The 21,295-nt window shown below is 34.5% G+C and overlaps 2 protein-coding genes across 2 annotated transcripts in view; one reads left to right on the plus strand and one right to left on the minus strand.

Annotated features, from left to right (window-relative positions):
* LOC127837917 (coiled-coil domain-containing protein 180-like) overlaps window positions 1-21,295 on the minus strand; it is a 103,247-nt gene that overhangs the window by 69,811 nt on the left and 12,141 nt on the right. The window contains exons 11-19 of the mRNA XM_052365372.1: window positions 20,860-20,979; window positions 20,436-20,515; window positions 19,937-20,025; window positions 18,052-18,174; window positions 16,956-17,129; window positions 15,689-15,804; window positions 14,995-15,118; window positions 14,284-14,349; window positions 10,695-10,751 (exon numbers count right to left, since the gene is read on the minus strand). Coding sequence (XP_052221332.1) covers window positions 10,695-10,751; window positions 14,284-14,349; window positions 14,995-15,118; window positions 15,689-15,804; window positions 16,956-17,129; window positions 18,052-18,174; window positions 19,937-20,025; window positions 20,436-20,515; window positions 20,860-20,979 — 949 coding nt within the window. The remainder of the gene's footprint in view (window positions 1-10,694; window positions 10,752-14,283; window positions 14,350-14,994; window positions 15,119-15,688; window positions 15,805-16,955; window positions 17,130-18,051; window positions 18,175-19,936; window positions 20,026-20,435; window positions 20,516-20,859; window positions 20,980-21,295) is intronic.
* On the plus strand, window positions 458-7,781 carry LOC127837916 (arrestin domain-containing protein 4-like). The gene is made up of 4 exons (XM_052365370.1): window positions 458-784; window positions 4,420-4,562; window positions 5,305-5,435; window positions 6,079-7,781. Exons 2-4 carry the CDS (start codon window positions 4,451-4,453, stop codon window positions 7,021-7,023), a joined length of 1,188 nt encoding a protein of 395 aa, XP_052221330.1. The 5' UTR covers window positions 458-784; window positions 4,420-4,450; the 3' UTR covers window positions 7,024-7,781.

Here is a 21,295-nt window from a genome sequence, read left to right on the forward strand (position 1 = left end):
TATTTATAACTCAGAAAAACAAGAACACTGTGCATAACAGATGCCAATTCTCAGCTGCCGGTGCAGTTTTGAATAAATGAAAGCTTGTCAGATTATTTTTTTTTGAGGTCACAGTGACCTTGACCTTTGACCTAATGACTCCAAAATGGGTGTGGCGTGTAGAACTCATCAAGGTGCATCTACATATGACGTTTCAACGTTGTCGGTGGAAGCACTTAGATTTCAGAGCCAATGTTCAAAAGGTTAACAAAATGTAAAGGTTTTAGCACGACGTTGGACGACGAGCTGGCTATGACAATACCACGGAAAACAGCTGATCTAAAAATCTCTTGAAAGAAAATCAATAAGAAACATTGATCTGCACCAATAACCATTATTTACAAAGGCTTGCCTATTCTTGAATCATGCATAATCTATTCCTGTATAGTATTGATCTACGCTCTGCTGAACACCGAAAACCAGTTTAATACACCTTATACAAAAGAGGTAGTAATACTGGGACGTCCAAGTGCAGTGGTTAAAATCCTGTCAACTTTTTCAAAGGATTTGTGTTTAAGAATGTGTAAGATTTAAAAGATATGGAACATTAAGTCAGCTTTGCGCTGATGTTAAAGGTATTTTGGACGCTGCAGTGATTACGTAAAAAGCAGGTTCAGAATTATTTTAGAGTAGAAACATTTTGAAATATCACAAAGTCAGCCAAGCAAAGCTTGTTGAAACACCTGAATGTAATTTGTACTCTGTCTGAGTTTTAAAATATGGATCCTGTGATTTACCATTGAATGTGAGTAAATTTGCAACAAAATACTGCCTGATCTTAAGGTTTTTTAGTTGTATTGTCTTTGTCTTTTATATAAATATTTGTTCTGCATGTAGTTTGTATTATACATATTGGTTGCCTTTCAATTATTTGTTATATTATAAGACAAGTAATAATTAAAATAATTTGATTTAACAAGCCTGCTTTACAAAGGTGCTTTGTATAGGATATTTTTGTGTGAAATTTCATATTAATTGAATATACATGTACTGTAAGGTCACAAAAAATAACACCACATTTATAATCTAAATTTACTGTCATATTTGTATGAACATTTCATTCCATAAGGTTATTTCAATATGATATAATATGATATATTTGCATAGACAGTTAAAATGTTCCCTCAGTAAATCTCTTAATAAGTGCATTCCATATCATACTTTTATTTAAAAAGCTTGATTTATGTCTTATCAGTACTCATTTTTGTGTTATTACTCACAATATCAAAGTTGATAATCTCTGAACATTAAGCTCCCCATGAAAAGATATTAAATTGAATGCACAGTCAGTGAAACAACTTTTTTATTACCATATATTTCAAACATTTGAGAAAATAGTGATGCACATAAGTGTTAAATAATTTTTAGCAAGGCTGTTGTCGGAGAAAACCCGAGGTATTGTCATAGCCTGCTTTTTGTCTGCCGTCCTCCGGCATTGTGATAAAACCTTAACATTGGCTCTAAAATCAAAGTGCTTCCACCTACAACTTTTAAACTACATATGTAGATGCACCTTGATGAGTTCTACATGCCACACCCATTATGGGTCACTAGGTCAAAGGACAAGGTCACTGTTACCTCTAAAAAAAAAAAAAAAATTCTAACAAGCTTTCGCATCCGAGCGTGGCACCCGTTTTGCGGTGCTCTTGTTAGAATAATTGTAACTAAATACAAATATGACCATAATGTAACTAAATACAAATATGACCATTGTAACTAAATACAAATATGACCATTGTAACTAAATACAAATATGACCATTGTAACTAAATACAAATATGACCATTAAGGAAAAGTAATGGCACAGATTGCGAACTTACAAGGGTGTTATTAAAAAAGATCTGTATAGCAAATTGTCACTTATATGCTGTTTGATTTGCTCAATGTCAATGTATATATACCAATATATACACCCACTTTACAATTGACAATGGAAAAATATATGGCATAAATCACTTTCAGACAACTATAATTGTTTTGAAGTGAACATTAAACATTAAACCCAATTCGTATATTAACATAATTCATATCCTCATACAATCAGAGCAAATCTGATGGTTAAATTTTGTGATGAAGTAACTTTAAGGTGAATTAATTTTTGAATTAGTAAACGCTGCAACATACCGGCTATGACAGGCGTATCTTAGTGTGAACATAATCACACTCCCCAAAGTTTAATCAAATGAACATAAATTAACAATTCCCTTCTTCAATTTAAGATTCAGTGGTACATTGGTAAATGTTTACTTTCCTTTAACATAATCATACATTCTTGGTCATGCATAAGGTCAAATTAAATAATACCCTATATAAATTTTAAGTGTGTTTTTCTTTATAAGTCAAATTCTTTGATATTTTCATTGAAAGCTGCTATTATAACAATTCATTTGTCCGTATAAAAAAGTGCAATTGTTCATAATCTTACAAAGTATGGTATTTTATCTACACATTTATCTTGACATACTCCATTACCGGTCCTTTTTCCAATGGTATTTTAGAACCTAACCTAGACAATACAACATTCACACCCATCATTGTATCATCTAGATGCTTGCAGCATTTTAATGCTCAAGGCCTTATGTGTCCATTGGGCATCTTGGTTATAATTGTTTGCTCAAACTTACATTTATGTACACATTATATATAAATATTTATATATATATAAAATCAATAATACTTTGTAGATCTTATTGTCATATAACACAATTCTTTTATGTTCAAAACATTTCCTCAAACATCAAACATACCAGACATGCATGGTGACAAACATAAAACCATTATTCCCTTTGTTTTTTCCAACTCTAAATTGCTGCAACCTGACATATGTTAGAGCAATAAAATGCACGGTAGGTTAATGGTTGACTTGCAGTATTATATTAATAACCTATTCACAATTAATCGCCCAAGAAATTATTACAAGCATTTAAGACAACTGTTTGGCTATTAACCCATCACTGGTAAGTTCAGTTATTGTTCATTTATGGTACTTACTGCTAACTCGTCTTGACACATTTCTTTGAAGACTCCCATATCTGCTGGGGTCATCAATGATACTCACCAATCTTCATTCATTTCTTTTGTTATGATTACTTTGTGATATTGTTTTTTGTTAATTGTCCCAAGTATACTGTTATCATTAAACCCCAAAAATACCAGTATAAATATTGAATGTTTTATGTTTAAAGATTATGATAAAATTGATTGAGAGGATGTTGCTAACTTGAATTATGATAAAATTAATTATAATGATAAGGATGGGATTTAAAATAATAAAGATAATGATGATGAATAGTTTTGCACATTAAAAAGACCATTGTTTGAACGATCTTTGCTGAACATTGAGGTCCAACTTCAGGCCTTTTCCAGAACTATATACATGTCCATTAAACAATGCCGAAAGCAAAATAGAAAAAAATTGAATGTATTTTTTTTTTAAATATCTAATGATTATTATAATTATTTCCATAACATCTAAAAAAGAATATAACTATGATTTTGTTCATATAATTTGTATTATTAGAAAGACATATAGAGATATTAAAATAGTTTTTCCCAAATTAGTAGACTTTTTTTGTGGGAACACTATTCACAATCCAAAAATTTCATCTATCCAAAAATGGCAAGGAAAAGGCCTAAATTTATCAAGAATCACTCAGCCAGAACTATGTTGTGTTAAACCACTAAACTATGAAACCTTAAAACATACTTAACAATTCATAAAGGTATATTTCTAATTTATTATTTCTTGTTGAACAAATTACATGCATAGTTTCAATGAATAGGACAAGGTGGATCCACTTGTCTTTATTGATTTATTTATCAAACGGCTAATGGCTAAACTCCCACACAATCCTATCAAAAGAGGATATGTCAATAGTGTTATTAATTGATTGATTTGTAATAATATGCACATTCATTACTTCCAAATGATGACAATTTTATCAGTGATACAATAACATTAATATCTTGGACCATTCTTATACAGTGTCAGTGTTACTTAATTTAATATCTGGTGTCAACCAAGAGAGGTCTTCTGCTAAAATGTGTAATACCTTTCTGTATTATTTTTATTTATTTTTCATTCTTCAGCAAGTGGTTTTCTGCTTTTCTTTTGTTTGTAATTTACATTGTATTAAAGAAAATTTCTTAAAGAAAAAAATCAAACAAACTTTTTTAGTGTTTCACTTAATTAAACCATATGATTTAAACCAACAGGCTTAAAAACAACTTACAAACACTACGCAATATCAATGCACAACATTCATATTTTATTTAATACGATCCCTGGGTCAGGAAATAGGATTAAAAGTAATTGACAGAAAAATATCTAGCAGATCCAACAGCTTTGCCTTTCATCCTTTGTTATATTGGCTGCTTCAGGATTGAAGACTGAAACACGGACACAGACAAGATGGCCGCCCTGAATAGAGGTAGCATGGTGGAGCGGGTGGACATACAACTGGAACATGACATAGATGAGCAGTACCAGTATCAACCAGGGGAGATCATCCGAGGACAGATAGGTAGGAAATAACCCTTTGCATGCTGGGAAATTTGTCGTCTGCTAAAATGTCGTCTGCTGAATTTCTAAAATTAGTATTATCTTCGTGTTTTTTTTTCAAAGAATACTATCAGAATAGCAAACAGTTTGAATCCTGATGAGACACCACATTCTGTGGCGTCTCATCTGGATCCAAACTGTTTGCAAAGGCCTTAACAATTCGGTTCCAGCACTGAAAGAGTTAACCACCAAGGAAAGGTTTTGTCTAAGATTGTAAATTGTATACATAGTTTTCGCATGGGTTTGTATGTTTTCATAGAGTTAACCATGGTTTGTCAGTGATATCAATTAGGTCTATTAACCAACCCGTTCTTTTCCTCAGTTAGCTGGGTTACCAGTTCAAAGTGTAAATACTTATGCCAGTAACTGACAACTATCCAACGGGAATCGGTGGTTGCAAATGAATGGCTAACTAGAATGGATTTTATGATCATTAGATCGAACATACTGGGTAGAGCTGTTGCAAGTTAAAATAGTTTCTCACATATTGTAATTATTTCACATTTGATATTAATAAAATTTCTGATTTTGTCGGATTGGGATGTTGATAATGATGATGTATACATATACAAAATGATGATTCCATGGATGACAATAACGATTATGATTTATAATACGCTGTTAGTGATGAAGCTGATGGCAATGATGATGATGGCCAAGAAAATCATTGTCATGATGATAATGATGTTTGTTGTTGTTGACAGTGGCCCATCTGGTTCGCAGCACGTTTGTACAGAGCATTCATCTGTCTGTGACAGGGGAGGGAGTGTGCACATGGGAGGACGAATACGGGGAGACCCAGCAGTCCGTTGAGAACTATGTCAATGCATCCCAGGTGATAACATATTAGTCTTGCACTAGAAAAACAGGGCTTAATTTATATGCATTTAGTATCATCCAGTACGCACAGGCTAATCTGGGATGACACTTTCTGCGTTTATGGATTTTAATGTTTTAAGGAAGAATCTTTTTAACAAAAATCCACTTATGCAGAAAGTGTTGTCCCTGCCGAGGATGTGCATTAAGGCCCGTTTTTCCAGAGTGCCCATCATCAAAAACTAACAAAATTAATATTTAGGGACCAGCATAACTATTTATATCCCTACTTACTTACAAATTCGCAATCCAAGGGAAAAGTACTGGTATGTTTAACTTACATAATTTCAAATATTATATTTTACTTCAAGGTATTTGCTCTATTTATGCATCAGTGGTGAAAACACTAGTGAATTAAACATGAGGATTTTGTACTTATGAAAAAAGGACCGTGCAATTGAATAATATACTACAAAAGTACTTCAGACAGACATATCTAAAACTAAATTGAATCAACAAATTTGAACCATTCTATAATACTGCCGATGAGATAGAAAAATCATAACAAGCTGAAGTAAACCTTAAATAAAAGTTTTAGATGAACATACGTTTTGTCAAGATACAATTCATATCTATTAATACAAATGTTTATTTACTTTCAGGTTCTGTTTAAGCCGCAACAAGTTCAACGTCTAGACTCAGGGCTTAACAAGTTTCCCTTTGAATATCGCCTTCCCGAAAATATACCCTCTTCATTCATCGGCAAGTATGGAAGCATCACGTACATACTCAAAGCCGTGATACAAGGTGAACGCCCCAGTGACAATACCATAGCAACTGAACCATTCCTCGTTGCCAGGAAGTCAGTTCTTCCAGACGAGATCAATGAAGGTCAGGACATTCAAAGTGCAAAGACCTACTTTTCAATGTGTTCGTGGGGAAAATTGAAGATGAAAGTGAATCTGAACAAGACTGGATTTGTCCCGGGCGAAGACATTTGCCTGACTGCAGACGTACAAAACCATAGCCCCTTAAGGGTCACTGCAATCCAGGGGGCTCTTATGATGAACAGCACGTACCACTCCAAGAAAAACATGGCTACATTCAAGCAGATTGTCAATAAACGACGGGACGATTACGAACTGGATGAGGGCGACAGTCGGCGTTGGCAAAACGTGAGGATTGGAGTACCGCCATATATACCAGAGTCTTTCCTCTCTTGCTGTGACATCATAGACCTTTCATATGTGTTTCAGTTCAGAGTGGAGCTCGTAGGCGGGAAAGAATTGAAAGTAGAAATACCCGTTCTCATTGGTTCAAACCCAAAAGGACTGGAAATTCCTGCGGATTACATGGATGACGTTAACATGAACTGGACATCAGGGCCACAGAGTTTGTTAAGCCAGCAAAACGGGAATGATTCTCGGAACACGGAGAATAAGTGGGTGATAGAGTCACCGGAGTTTCGCAAAGACGACACACTCGTTGCCAACCCTTTGTACCAAGGGGAGGGTGGACTTTCTGAGAATAAGGTGGGGGGACGATTAAATGACTTTGACGATATAAGATCGAGGCCAAAACAGGGTGGCCATGACACTAAGCTGTAATTTCCTATGTTTGACTGCAATTGAAATTGAATAAAGCATTCTCAAATTGTCATTCATACTCCTGGGCTAAAACAAAGATGCCAGAAAGTGATTTTGTTGAAATTTCATACCTCTGACTGAATTAAATTTGTAAACAAAATTACCTAAATGACTTAAACAGCATTTGAAAAGAAACTAGTTTTTGTACAGCAACATATCATGAGCTATCAAATGTTTGAAATAGGTGAAAAATAATAATTTCAACCCCTGTTAATTTATAAACATGTATTTGGAAAAAATGCATGAATTGGAAAAAAAATCGCGTTACTGTTGTGTTTGTTCAGCGCAAAATAAGCTGTGGTATTAAATCACTTCATGTGCTTGTCCAATTCTTTAGAACTTGTTCATTTTCATATTAATTGTTCTTTATTTTGTTTGGAAAGAAAAATCAAAATTATTTTTATCTTGGTTAATAACAACCTATGAACTCTGAATATACCAACAATTTTAGTAAATAACGAAAAAAAACTGCAACGGATACCTAAAAAAACTGAAATAATATTTGCAATAACTATGAGTCATATTTTAATATATGTAATATGAGTTGATTTCAAATGTATAGAAATATTGTATAGTTATTCAACATTTGATTTTCCATAGTAGCTAATATTTACATCTCGTATATTTTACATAAAAGTTATTATCACGAATATTGCATAGCAAAATCTTATAAATTGGTGTTTTAATACATATACATGAAATAAAATTGTTTATATTTATTGTTGTTGAGATGTTTGGCTCAAAATTTATTAAAAGATAATGAACACTATTTCCACTATACAGGATCAACACAACAAGAGGCTGTGTTTGATAGGTACACAGGCTCCCCAGTTGCTTCTTAATGAGCCTCACTTTGGGAAAACAGTGCTTAATGCATGTGCACAAAGTGGTGTCCTATATAAGCCTGTGAAGACCACACAGGCTTATCAGGGATGACACTTTCTGCTTTAATGGATTTTTTTGTTTACAATAAGTCCCTTTTCAACAAAGGTCCAGTCTAGGTGACATATGTCGTCCTTGGTTAGCCTGTGTGGAGTGCACTGGCTAATTTGATATGGGACACATTGTGCTCACATGCATTAAGCCCCGTTCTCTCAGAGCAGAGTTCAAATGTAAGAACAACAATATGTGTTTGTGAAACACAATGTCCCCGTATATGACGTTTGACCTTGAAGGATCACCTTGACCTTGACCCTTCACAACTCAAAATGTGCAGCTCCATAAGATACACATGCATGTCAAATATAAAATTGCTAGCTTCAATATTGCAGAAGTGACATTACATGAGCAATTTTGACTAATATATTTTACCTTGAAGGATGACCTTGACCTTTGACCACTCAAAATGTGCAGCACCATGGAATACACATGCATGCCAAATATCAAGTTGCTGTCTTCAATATTGCAAAAGTACTCATCAAATGAGCGATTTTGGCCACATATATTTGACCTCTGACCTTGAAGGATGACCTTGACCTTGCACCACTCAAAATGTGCAGCTCCATGAGATACACATGCATGCCAAATACCAAGTTGCTATCTTGAATATTGAAATATTGCATAAGTGTACATTAAATGAGCAATTTTGACCCATATATTTGACCTTTGACCTTGAAGGATGACCTTGACCTTTCACCACTCAAAATGTGCAGCTCCATGAGATACATATGCATGCCAAATATCAAGTTGCTATCTTCAATATTGCAAATGTTATTGCAAATGTTAAAGTTGGCGCAAACCAACAGACCAACCAACAGACAGGGCAAAAACAATATGTCCCCCACTACTATAGTGGGGGACATAAAAATTACATGAAGATCAAAATAAGGTTTGATGATATGAATGGATTGGAATGGTCATGATCAACAAATGTCTGAGTAGTAATGGTTGTGTTGTCGATCAAAGAAAGGATAAAATCTACATAACCCTTTACTTGTTAGATAAGCATTTTGACACATTTGTAGTCCCATAGAAAGTTAATTTTAAATTAATATCTTTCTTACTAATTTCAAGTTTTAAAAGATTGATTTCCAAGCCATAGATACTGATGAGCAGCAAACAGCATAAAACCTGAACTGACTGCAAGTTACTCGCAGTCTGTTCAGGTTTTATGCTGGTTGCAAAAGCCATTTTTACTTGGCTTCTTATGGGGGAAGGGTTAACCTGTCACAGACAGAACATATGACAGACATAATAATCATTATGTGCCGCACGCATCAAAATGCCATAAAAATAGGTCAAACAAACCATGTGCACGCTAAATTACATTCATATGACATAGCATGTTTAAATAATGCACTGTTTCATTACCCACTGACTTGATGTAATGTTTGTTTAGTTTAAACAATTGTGTTATATCATCATTGAAAAGGTAGACATTCAAGATTACCATGGGTGCTTGTGCAAATGAATATACAGTCAATTTTGTATTAAGAGGTCACTCTAGAGAGTAACCAGCAGTGGTCTCTAAATAAAATGGTCTTTAAAAAAATAGACCATTCTGGAAAAATGCGGACCTTCCATTTTAATTTATATCTATGTAGGATTGTCACATTGATTTCAACTTTTGTAATCAAATTTATCTAAATATAAATAAAATAAATAAAACAAGTATATACTTAATATGTTGTTTTTTTCTCTTATCTATTATTCACCAATGTTGAAAAATTTCCAATTTCGACAAAAAAAATATCATTAGGCAAAAATGCGTGGCAAAGTTTTTTTTCCTGTTTAATGCAGTTCCTGATAGTAAACTTTCTACTGGTACATTCCCGTGTTGTAGAACAGAAATATTGATATGCAGTCTGCATCAACATCTGTCTGAAGCAGTCATCAAGACAAAGGAAAAGAGCTGGTATGGAAACATAACTGTACACCTTATCAGCTTGAATAAACAATTAACACTGATTCATACCTTTACATTTAACAGATTTTCAAATTAACCCCCAAGTGGTTGCTAAATCCAAGATTTGAACAGCAAAATAAAAAACAATTAAAAAATCAGCGGTCGCTGGTCGCTTTTTTTATACAAAATAGGAAAAATTCAAAGTGGTGGCATATAAGACAAAGGTCGCTTAATTGGAGTGGCTGCATGCACAAGATTGATAACTAGACATGGGCCACAGACACTGGTGCCCCTAGTCGAGGCTGATTCATTTCTTTCTGATCATCTAGACATTTAGGAAATTCAGCTGTTAAAGTTGTGTACCACATTAGCGACAGGTATCAATCAAATCAACTGAATTTGGCTTTAAAAAAATCTAGAGTGCCAGCGAAATCAAAATTCATTATTTTTATTCAATTTTGTAATATAATAAAAGGCTAGAGCTAGCTTAGATTAAACAAATATTTTGTCTACAGGTACATGTATTGAACATTTCAACCAAAGGCATTCAAAGCTGTCTATGTTGCCAATAGTATAATCAGACCCAATTTTTGTCCTTGATTGTAGATTGCCGTTAAAATACCAAAAATATCCAAATCTTTTTTGCAAAATGTATACATAGTGGACAGGTGAACCATAATTACTTTTAAAATATTTAACTTAAATATTTCTGAATGGGGAATAATCCTAAGAAGATATTTGTTGTGGTATTGTAATTAAACAATGTGTACAGTACATAACCACCTACCTGTTCTGGTTTCACGGGCTTCTGAAGAGGTGTCTTAGATTTCTTCTTGCCAACCATCTAAAAGCAAAATAAGTTTGTGATTATTTGTTATTAGCTTTATTCAATATTTTCCAACTATTATATCTAATATATTTTACAAAATAGTAATCTTCCTGTCTATAACATTTTATGAATTTGATTTTCTTATCTGATGAATACAAGTATTTAAAATACATGTATGTTACTTTTTTATTATTTAACGGTAACTGAAAAATACACATCTAAAGGACAAAGAAAGAAATGCATTATATTGAATACGTTTTTTACATATAATAACAGTAAACGTCTAGGGATTTATTTAAGGGTCACTAAAATTGAATAGTGAAAAAGTTCAAAGGGAAATCCTAACTTAAGTAAAATGTAAATGGCAAACAATAACATTTCTAAATTTACAAAGACCCCTCTTAAATTTAAAATACATAAACTGTGCGTTTTCAATAAAGCTGAATTTCTCTTGAACAAACAACTTTTTCCACTATCACTGAATTCTAAATACAAATTAACCACAATTTGCATGCAAATTATACCTGAAATAGCAAGGTGTGTATTATTGCCAAGCTCAACAAAAGCAATATTACAGGGCCTTTAAATTAAAAGCTCTGGTACTTTTTTTCAAATTGATTGAACAATTCACAGGTAAAACATTATCCATATTGAATAACTTACTATATTGTATAAATTACTTGTTGCCAAAAAAAACTTTTATGGGTAAACTTCAACCAAGCATCTGACCAAGATTAGAATTAATCCAGGTTTTTTCTACCTAAAATTTATCATAAATATTGCAGCAGCACTTATCAACTTGTTTAACCTATGGTTAAATTTCACCAACGTTTAACGCATGGTTAAAATTTACCCAGGCTTTAAACAATGCGGCCAAAGGTGAAAAAATTCATTTATTTAAGATTACAAAAGTGAATCATGGCAATCATTAAAATGGGTTATGCATCAAAACTTTTTAGTCACAACTTAGCAAGAAGCTCTCTAACTCAGCTTTGATTAAAATATAATTCTAATTAAAAAATAAATTTCATTATTTCCGTCATGATACTATGTGACTCGTAATACGACAATTATAACAAATGTAGAAGTATTAAATACTTGCTATTAAGAACATTCAAGATGCTCTGATACAAAAAGTCAAACTGAAGAATTCTAAGAGAATCTAAAGGGATAACCAAATGATATAACTGCTCTATAATATGAACTACAGGGATGTTTCTACATTAAATTATCCACCAATGGAGGGTAATACTTAATGTGTCCTCTTATGAGAAAAATGGGCTTTGAGCATGTGCGTAAAGTGTCGTCCCAGATTAGCCTGTGCAGTCCGCACAGGCTAATCAGGGACAACACTTTCCGCTTTTATGGTATTTTAAGTTTCAAGGAAGTCCCTCCTTACCGAAACTCAAGTTTAGACGGAAAGTGTCGTCCCTGATTAGCCTGTGTGGACTGCACAGGCTAATCTGGGACGACACTTTACGCACATGCATTATTCCCAGTTTTCTCAGAACAAGACACATATTATCATTAAATTAACACCAATATACATGTATGTGAGAAACGATTCAATCAACTCATTAATTATTGTGGCTAGTATCAACAGGTGGTTTAATTGTGATTTTTAAATACCAACAAACATTTTCAGGATTGGGAAATCCATGTAGGTATGAGAACTAGTACATGTGATTTTAATTTCAACATTTAATTTTCACACTTTTAAACAAGTACATTACCATGAACAATAAATGTTCAATAAAATATATAAATAATTATATAAAATATATAAAACATCTTATAGTTATACCGCTAATCAAATGTTCTTACTTCAATGACATTCATTACAAACAGGCTATACTAATACATTTACTCAGATTACATTTAATGGTAATTTGCCAACTTTGTACATGTCATTTGTACATTAACAAGGCTTTGATTGTACAAACATAAAAACTGTTTTCATATGAAACTTTATATTTGTTAAAGTTTTGGTACTGCTTGATCTGAACACTTTTGCTAGTTTATTATACATAACCATTTATTGTGTTGTATTAAACTTAAAAGGAATAATTTCTGCGATTGGGGTTTGTTATGCCTTTTGTTTACACCCCTAATGATACGGTATGGTTTTTAAATATTTCTTTGAGTTTTCTGACATCCCTGTTTCAGTAATAACCAAAGCCGTACAAAATATATACTACTTCACTTTAATAATAACTTAATAACAATGACTACAATAACATGAAAAATATTTATTTGTCATGATAATTTCAATTATTACCTAATTTTTTCATTCACTACCAAAACCAAATAATCTACAACAAGTTCAATAAATACACATGTTTCATGAGAAAAATCATAACCCTGGCATTAAAACAAGCCAATAAGGCTAAAACTACCAAGGAAAAAACTATCGCATGTATTGTTAGCAAAAAATTCACTAAACATTCTAATGATGATGTAAGATGAGAACCCTATGGTACATTGTGCACTTTCTTTGGAATCTAAGTCGATAAATATAAAAGTTTTTTTTCAAGATAGGTTAACACCAACATATTTATTAGCTCTATTAAATCAAGAGCCTAAGGCTTACTTAGAGACTCAAGTTTGTTTCTTGGCTCTTATTGGTACCAGCGACTCGGTAATAAAGATCATTGGTGGGAGGCAAACCCTGGACTTTGGGATCAAGAAGTGTCAGTTGATTAAAAATTAATTCAATTACTTAATATGTTCAGCACACTAAGAAAGAGGAAGTTACTGACGTGATTTAAACTTCACCGCCAAACAATGATTATTTCAAAGTGTGGATGAGCAGGATTCATTGCTGGCCTATGTGCAATTTTTCATTTCTCATTCTACACTGAAAGCAACCGAACAGTATTGATCAGCAAAAAAATATATATATCACAGGCTGATCAAAAAACGAGTCAGCATTTATGTTTTCTGAAACATAAAATACCAATAGATATATGCAAATACTTTTTCACTAGAGAGCTGAACAAAAGGTAGGCTCAATACTGCGCTAAATGCCAGTAAATGGCTTAAATGTAATCTTTTGTTAACAGATACTAAAATCAAAGTCCTAAATAAACTCACAATAAATTTTATAAATGCTTTTAAAATGAGAACTGATAAATTGAATGCAAACGATGAGCAATATGATGGTCTAAGTGCATTTTAAACACCTTTTTATGTACTATTTTGGTCATTTGCGCATTACTATGCATGTGCTTATTGCTTATATATTGTCAGTTATGTATATGTAACGATAAACTGGAAATGTTCAAGTCATATGAATAAACTTTCTGTTCTGTTCTGCTAAATGAGGACACATTCTCTTTTTCGATTTCAGTCGCTCTCAGTTATGTTGAGACAACTATTTGTTACCATTAAACTTAAGTTAGTGAGATAAGAACCCAATTTTCATAGAAACATATCAAGCAAACATTTCAAATAATTCATTAATCAAGTGCACAACATGCCTGCGGGTGAGTTCATTATTGCTGGCTGGGTAGCATTCATGCATGACTACACAACAATGCTGGCTTACCCCATCCTCGACAATAGTATCATCCGGTGTGATACTATCTTGAGTTGCTTCCCTTGTTTGTTCTGACTATTAGCAGTAACAAAATAAACTGTTGTGTGTGCTACAAATTTATTTCACAGAGCGCCAACCATCAATCTAACACAAGGATTTACCAAATGTACATTTTTATACAAATTTCGAACACAAAGAATAATGTCAACATATCCTTACCACGTAAACAAGTTGTTTTCAATTCATATATTCCTTCTTTACTACTGGACAATAAAAAAAGGCACTGCCTATACCTCATTGCCTCGTTTGACATAAACTGACTTATAATTATAGAAACATCATTATAACAAATTTCTTCAAGAAGTCTGACAGAAAAGTGAGAACATGTTTTATCTGCTAAAAATATGCTATATCAGATACCCTCATTTGTAATTCAACCTTGCCATGAAATAATTGAGCTCCACTCTGGGAAAACTAGACTTAATGCTTATGCATTAACAGTGGTCCAAGCTAAGTCTGCACAGGCTTATCAGGGTCGATACTATCTGCCTAATTGTTGTTAAGAAGAAACTTCCTTCAAACAATGTCTGTTAAAGTGGAAAGTGTTGTCCCTTTTGAGCGGACTGCACAGGCGTATCTGGGATGACACTTAGTGCACATGCATTAAACCTCATTTTCCAAAAACGAGGCTCAATTATACGTATAGAGAATCCCACTCACCGGCTTGTTCCTATCCAATGAGAACAGCTTGCATAGGGCCTCATCATAGTTGTTTAGTTCAGACTTCACCATATCTGGGTATTGCTTCACAATGTTCTCTTGATCGCTGTGGAACACTTCATAACTGTGGGGAATACGTACAGGTTTTTGGTTTGTAGTAAGAAATTGAAAAACTACATTAGAGGTTTTTCTAACCTTTCATCTCAAGAATTTTGTATTTAAAATAATTTCAAGACTACTTATGCATACTGTCTACAAACTAAGCTGCACTTTGAGAAAACGGGGCTTAATGCATTTGCATAAAGTGGCAACCCAGATAAGCCATCCACACAGGCTTATCAGGGACAACACTTCCACCTTCACTGGATTTTCATTTAAAAAAAGACTTTCTACTCAACTTCTACTCAAGAATGTTAAATTAAACTTTCTTAAATGGCTTCTTATCATATTGTGTAAAAATGAACCGCATTCTAGGAAAACTGGGCTTAAAGCATGTTAGCCTAGATAAGCCTGTGCAACCCACCAAGGCTTATCAGGGACGAAAGTGTCCACCTAGACTTGATTTTCGTTTTAAACTTATGTTAAACAAACATTCTGTAAAAGCCTGCAAAGGCTAATCTGATACACTTAACGCACATGCATTAAGCCCAGTTCTTGCAGGAGGCGGCTCAAATTGTTTGAAAAAGCTTCTTACGCATGTCTGATCTTATCCAGCATTTCGAGCGCCCTTGTGAGGCTGTCCTTCAATGCCTTCTCTGTGGCGTCCTGTCTCATACGGTCCATGATGATATCCAGATGGGCCTCTTTGTCCTGTAAACAAGCAGTGAATTTTATTTTAACCCTTTGCATGCTGGGAAATTTGGCATCTGCTAAAATGTTGTCTGCTGAATTTCTCAAATTATCATTTTATTCCGAATAGCAAACAGTTTGGATCCTGATGAGACGCCACGTTCTGTGGCGTCTCATCTGGATCCAAACTGTTTGCAAAGACCTTCAAAATTCGGCTCCAGCACTGAAAGAGTTTACCTTTTCATTTTAGCACAATTGCATCAAATGCATAAGGTTAATTGAAATACTCTCAAGCCTGTTTCCTGGGCAGAAATAGCATCATTTGTGGGAGATCTAAAGAACGCTCCCGTAGTTGAGACCCAACCCGTGACCTAAAGATTGCTAGGCAGACACCATATCCACTATACCGTGGGGACCTGAATTTATTACAGCCACGTTATGGGACAACGTTGCTGAATGCTTGTGAGTTAAGTGTTTCCCAGATAAGCTGGTGCAGTCTGCAAGACTGACAGACTGGATTTTCATTGAAAAGAGACTCCCTGTAAATATAAGAGAGAGATCCCCGATTTGCTTGTTTGTACTGCACAGGCTAATCTTGGACGACACTTTACACACATGCATTAAGCCCAGTTATCCCAGAATGCAGCATATTATTTCCACAAAGAGTATGTAAATATCAGCGATCGAAATTAGTAGAAGCTGGTTAATTTTTTACAGGCCTACATCCATTCTCAGTTTTATGCAGTCTCACATCATAATATACAAACTGGGAAATGCTTGGTCAAACAGCTTATTTAAAAATTACTGGTAATATTTAGTTGATTTTCTAATAAATATCGAGTTGATTCATTTTCCCTGAACATGTTTATTGTAAGCATCTAAAGATCCACAAAAAAGTCATTTGTGCAAAAAAAATACAGTTTTTATTTCAGGCCTTCCTTTAACACAATTTAATTCTTTTTTCATCATTTAGGAGCTCTTTTGATAGGGGAAAATCATGTTGTTTTAACTAATATTTATACTCATATACTTCATTAAAAAGGAGAAAAAATATTGTTCTTGGTTATTCAAATTTTGCACTGCAGGGAATCTTGGAAAAATATTTACTTTGGGAGGTTGTGAATGGAACGGAATCTAAAACTTGAGAGAATTTTTTTTTTTTAAATCCCTGCCTGGTTTTGGTTGTCATGTGTCTGTCGACACTGTTCCAGTTTCTCTTGTAGAGAGCGCTCCTGCCTAGCCAGCCCTATCTCGTGTACGTCCCACACGTGGGCCGCACCTTGCGCAAACTTGAACAGGGACTTCAGCTGCTCTCCAGACATCTTGTTCTGCTCCTCCAGGGCTCTCTGTTGGAATGTAACCCATTTATGCCTAGCGTCTAGAAAAAAGGCCTTGGCAAACAGCGCAGAACCAGATGAGACGCCGCATGATGCAGCGTCTCATCAGGGTCTGCGCTGTTTGCTTAAAGGAATTTCTGTAAGAAATATTCTAAATATAGAAATAAATATACTAGAGACATCCCTAATTTTGGAAATAAATTGATCCAATTTAGAAGGATGGGAGAGTCAACTAGGCATAAATGGGTTAAAATGCCTTCATGCTGAGCTTATATACTTGATGTACGTATGAACCATGTTCTAAGAAAACTGGGCTTAATGCATGTGCGTGAAGTTTAGTCCCAGAAAAGCCGTGCAGTCTAATAAGGGACAACACTTTCTGCTTTTATTAAATTTTTCATTTAAAAGAAGCCTCTTGTAAACAAAACTTAAGTCTGGGCAGAAAATGTTGTGCCCGATAAGCTTGTGCAGACTGCATTGGGTAATCTGGGATGACACTTTATGCACATACATTAAGCCAAGTTTTCTAAGAAAGCGGCTAATATACACTTTTCTATGAAAATCTGCTAGCACATAAATATTCCCTTAAGAGTGAATTAGTGTAAATGTTCATTTGAATGATTTTAAGAGGTACATTTTCATACAATAAAGCATTACAAACTGGATGCTATAGACCTAAGTAATTCAGCAACATCAACTGAACACAATCAAGTGGTCCAAAATGATTTAAGAAATTTGAAAATCTTTCACTGTGTTATTTCTATCAAGTGGTTGATTGAAACATAAAAACAAACGTGAATCCTATGGTGTATATGGTAATAAATCATACTGGATTTTGACGTGTTGTTCACTAATATGGCAAAAGAGTGTTTAAAAAAAGCAAACACGTTTTTTATTATGTTTGTATTTATTCAGCCATTTTTTTTCCTACCTCCATGGTCTCTAAGTTTCTCTCGTAGACTCCCTGTCTCTCCCCTACCAGCGGTATCATAAACTCTTCCACCACGGACTTGGCACGGCTCTCTGAGCACACTCCTGTGTCCAGCAGATCCAGCTGTAATCGGAAACAGTTTATTTATTGAGCCCCATTGTGGGAAAACTGGGCTTAATCCCTGTGCATAAAGTGTTGTCCCAGATTAGCCAGTGCAGTCTGCACAGGCTAATCCGGAACAACACTTTCTGCTATTGTGGTATTTTTTGTTTAAAGAAAGTCTCTTTTAGTGGAAATTGAGTTAAGTCACAAAGTATTCTCCCTGATTAGAATGTGCAGACTGCACAGGTTAATCTGGGATAAAACTTTATACACATTCATTCAGCCCTATTTTCCCATACGGACGCTCATTTTCTATTCAAGGGATGGTTTGTACATTAACCAGTTGGAAAAATCCATATCCCATCCAACAGTCACTAAAATTGATAACCCATATGGCAGTCATGAGTAGAAGGGCTGAAAAGGTATAACTCCTTTTTTCAGTTCATAAGTCAACACCATTATAATAGGGAAAGGTCTTGAAAAAAAAAGGAGTTTGTTGCACAGTCCCATCCCTCCTCTTATAGACTGATCTGCTTTGAAATGTACTCTAGTTTTGCTAAAACTTGTCACCCTCCCCACTTAAGCAGCATACTGTAAAGTTTGTGATTCTCGATCTTTCCTTACATAATGAGACACATTGGTTAGTTTATGATGTAAAAAAAAAAACTCAGCTAGAAAACTTGGCCAAGAAAGACACCAATAAACAGTCATAACAGTTCTTGATTATCCTCTGTTAAGAAAGATCTGTAAACAAAATTTCAATCCTTTTATGTCCGTATCTGTGTTGAATAAAGACATATTGGGATGTTATTTCATCTTCTTAATTAATTGTTTATAAACAAGAGGGAAAATAATTTAAATCTTTTTTCAGACCACTGTTTGTGTTAAGAAATTCTCAGGTGACAGTTCACATGTATTGCTACCACACGACAGATATTCAATCTCAGGTTACAGTTCACATGTATTGCTACCACACGACAGATATTCAATCTCAGGTTACAGTTCACATGTATTGCTACCACACGACAGATATTCAATCTCAGGTTACAGTTCACATGTATTGCTACCACACGACAGATATTCAATCTCAGGTTACAGTTCACATGTATTGCTACCACATGACAGATATTCAATCTCAGGTTACAGTTCACATGTATTGCTACCACACGACAGATATTCAATCTCAGGTTACAGTTCACATGTATTGCTACCACATGACAGATATTCAATCTCAGGTTACAGTTCACATGTATTGCTACCACACGACAGATATTCAATCTCAGGTTACAGTTCACATGTATTGCTACCACATGACAGATATTCAATCTCAGGTTACAGTTCACATGTATTGTTACCACACTTCAGATATTCAATGAAAACAGATGCGGGTCTTTTGCATGATCAGGTTAGCTCACAGACTTAAAAGGTTTATTATTAACTCTTTCAGTGCTGGAACCGAATTTGGAAGGCCTTTGCAAACAGTTTGGATCCAGATGAGACACCACAGAATGTGGCGTCTCATCAGGATCCAAACTGTTTGCTTTTCTGATAGTATGAAAAAAAATCGAAGAAAATGATAATTTTAGAAATTCAGCAGATGACATTTTAGCAGACGACAAATTTCCCAGCATTCAAAGGGTTAAAACTGGGTTCTGGGACAACTGAGCTTAATGTATATGAGTTGAGGGCATTAAGCCCAGTTTTCCTAGAACATGGCTAATAATATCAAAGCGCCTTATTAGGATCAGCTCTTGATTTACAACCCTGCTACTGCAAATGTTACCTTGATTCTCTCGATTTCCTGCAAACAATCCTGGCAGACAGTCTCGTACTCCTTGTGAAGTTTGGAGAGATGTATCTGGTTGGTTGTATCTGAAACAGTATCACATGATTTGGTTTTACACCATTATTTTACTTTTTTGCTATAGGGAAAAATCAGGGGGAAAAAAGTTTCAGACTTCAGGTAACAGTTGTACGATTGACATGGGCAATTAATTCTTGACACACATGTCCCTCAAATAACATTTTTCACTTTTCTGGCTTTTTTACTTTGCCAACTTTAAGTTTTCTGTAAAGCCGATTTCATCAAGCTTGTAATCCATGGTAATAGTTATTTTTAATGTATTTAAAACACGAATTCAACCAATCTTTCAATGAAAGTTCATCACTTAACTGATATCCATGTAAACACCACTCAATATAAGCAAGTCACTGATCAAATGTCGTACCATTTTGTATAAAGTTAAACTTTAAAATTACCTTAAGGCTAAAAGTATACCTACCAATTTCCTGTGAAATGTCCTGTATTCCTTTATTCCAGTGGTATACTGAGGTCTTTGTGGAAGATGGTGGCATTAAATCTCTGAAGTAAGAACACATGCATAAAACACTGACAAAATACAAAGGTTTTGTTCATCTGCTAAGATAAAAGAACTTCTCAGGACATTTTCAACTTCAGGATGTAGAAAACATACATCATGATAATTTATGGAGCTTTGTAATTAACAGAAGTAAAAATTGTATCAGTACATGTAAGTTATGGCTAAAAATGGAAGCTTTGTACACGGAGAGATGGACAAACTGACGGACAAACTCAAACTGACGGACAAACTGACAGACAGGCAGTGTGACTTCCATAGGCAACCTTCTCCATAGGTGGGCATAAAAAGTCACTGAAAATCTTCAAAGGGAGAGTAGTACTCCTACCTCAATTGATTGACAAGCTCAAGGCGTTTCTGGTTCAGGATTTCCTGCTCTTTGAGCATGTAGGTGAGCTGCTTCTGTACTTCCACAGGGGAGACAACTCTATCAGCCTCCATAAATGTTCTGAAAACGCAGCAAACGATCTATCAAAGGTAAAAGTAATTGTTTATACAGTGAGAATTGATGAGAACGAAAAATATATAAAATGGCATAAACATGGCATGGGTCCCATGGTGGAGCGGATATGGTGTTCACCTAGGGACCAGGAGGTCATGGGTTCGATCCGGATTGTGGAAGTGTACTTAAGACACACACACACCGCAAAAAAAGACACCAATTACTGGTTCTACCCAGGAAATGGACTCAATAGTGTTTCAATAAGCCTTAGGATTTTGATGATATCATGCTGAAATAAATATGTTTAAAGCAAACATAGATT

This window comes from Dreissena polymorpha, chromosome 7 (assembly GCF_020536995.1).
Source record: "Dreissena polymorpha isolate Duluth1 chromosome 7, UMN_Dpol_1.0, whole genome shotgun sequence".
NCBI lineage: Eukaryota > Metazoa > Mollusca > Bivalvia > Myida > Dreissenidae > Dreissena > Dreissena polymorpha.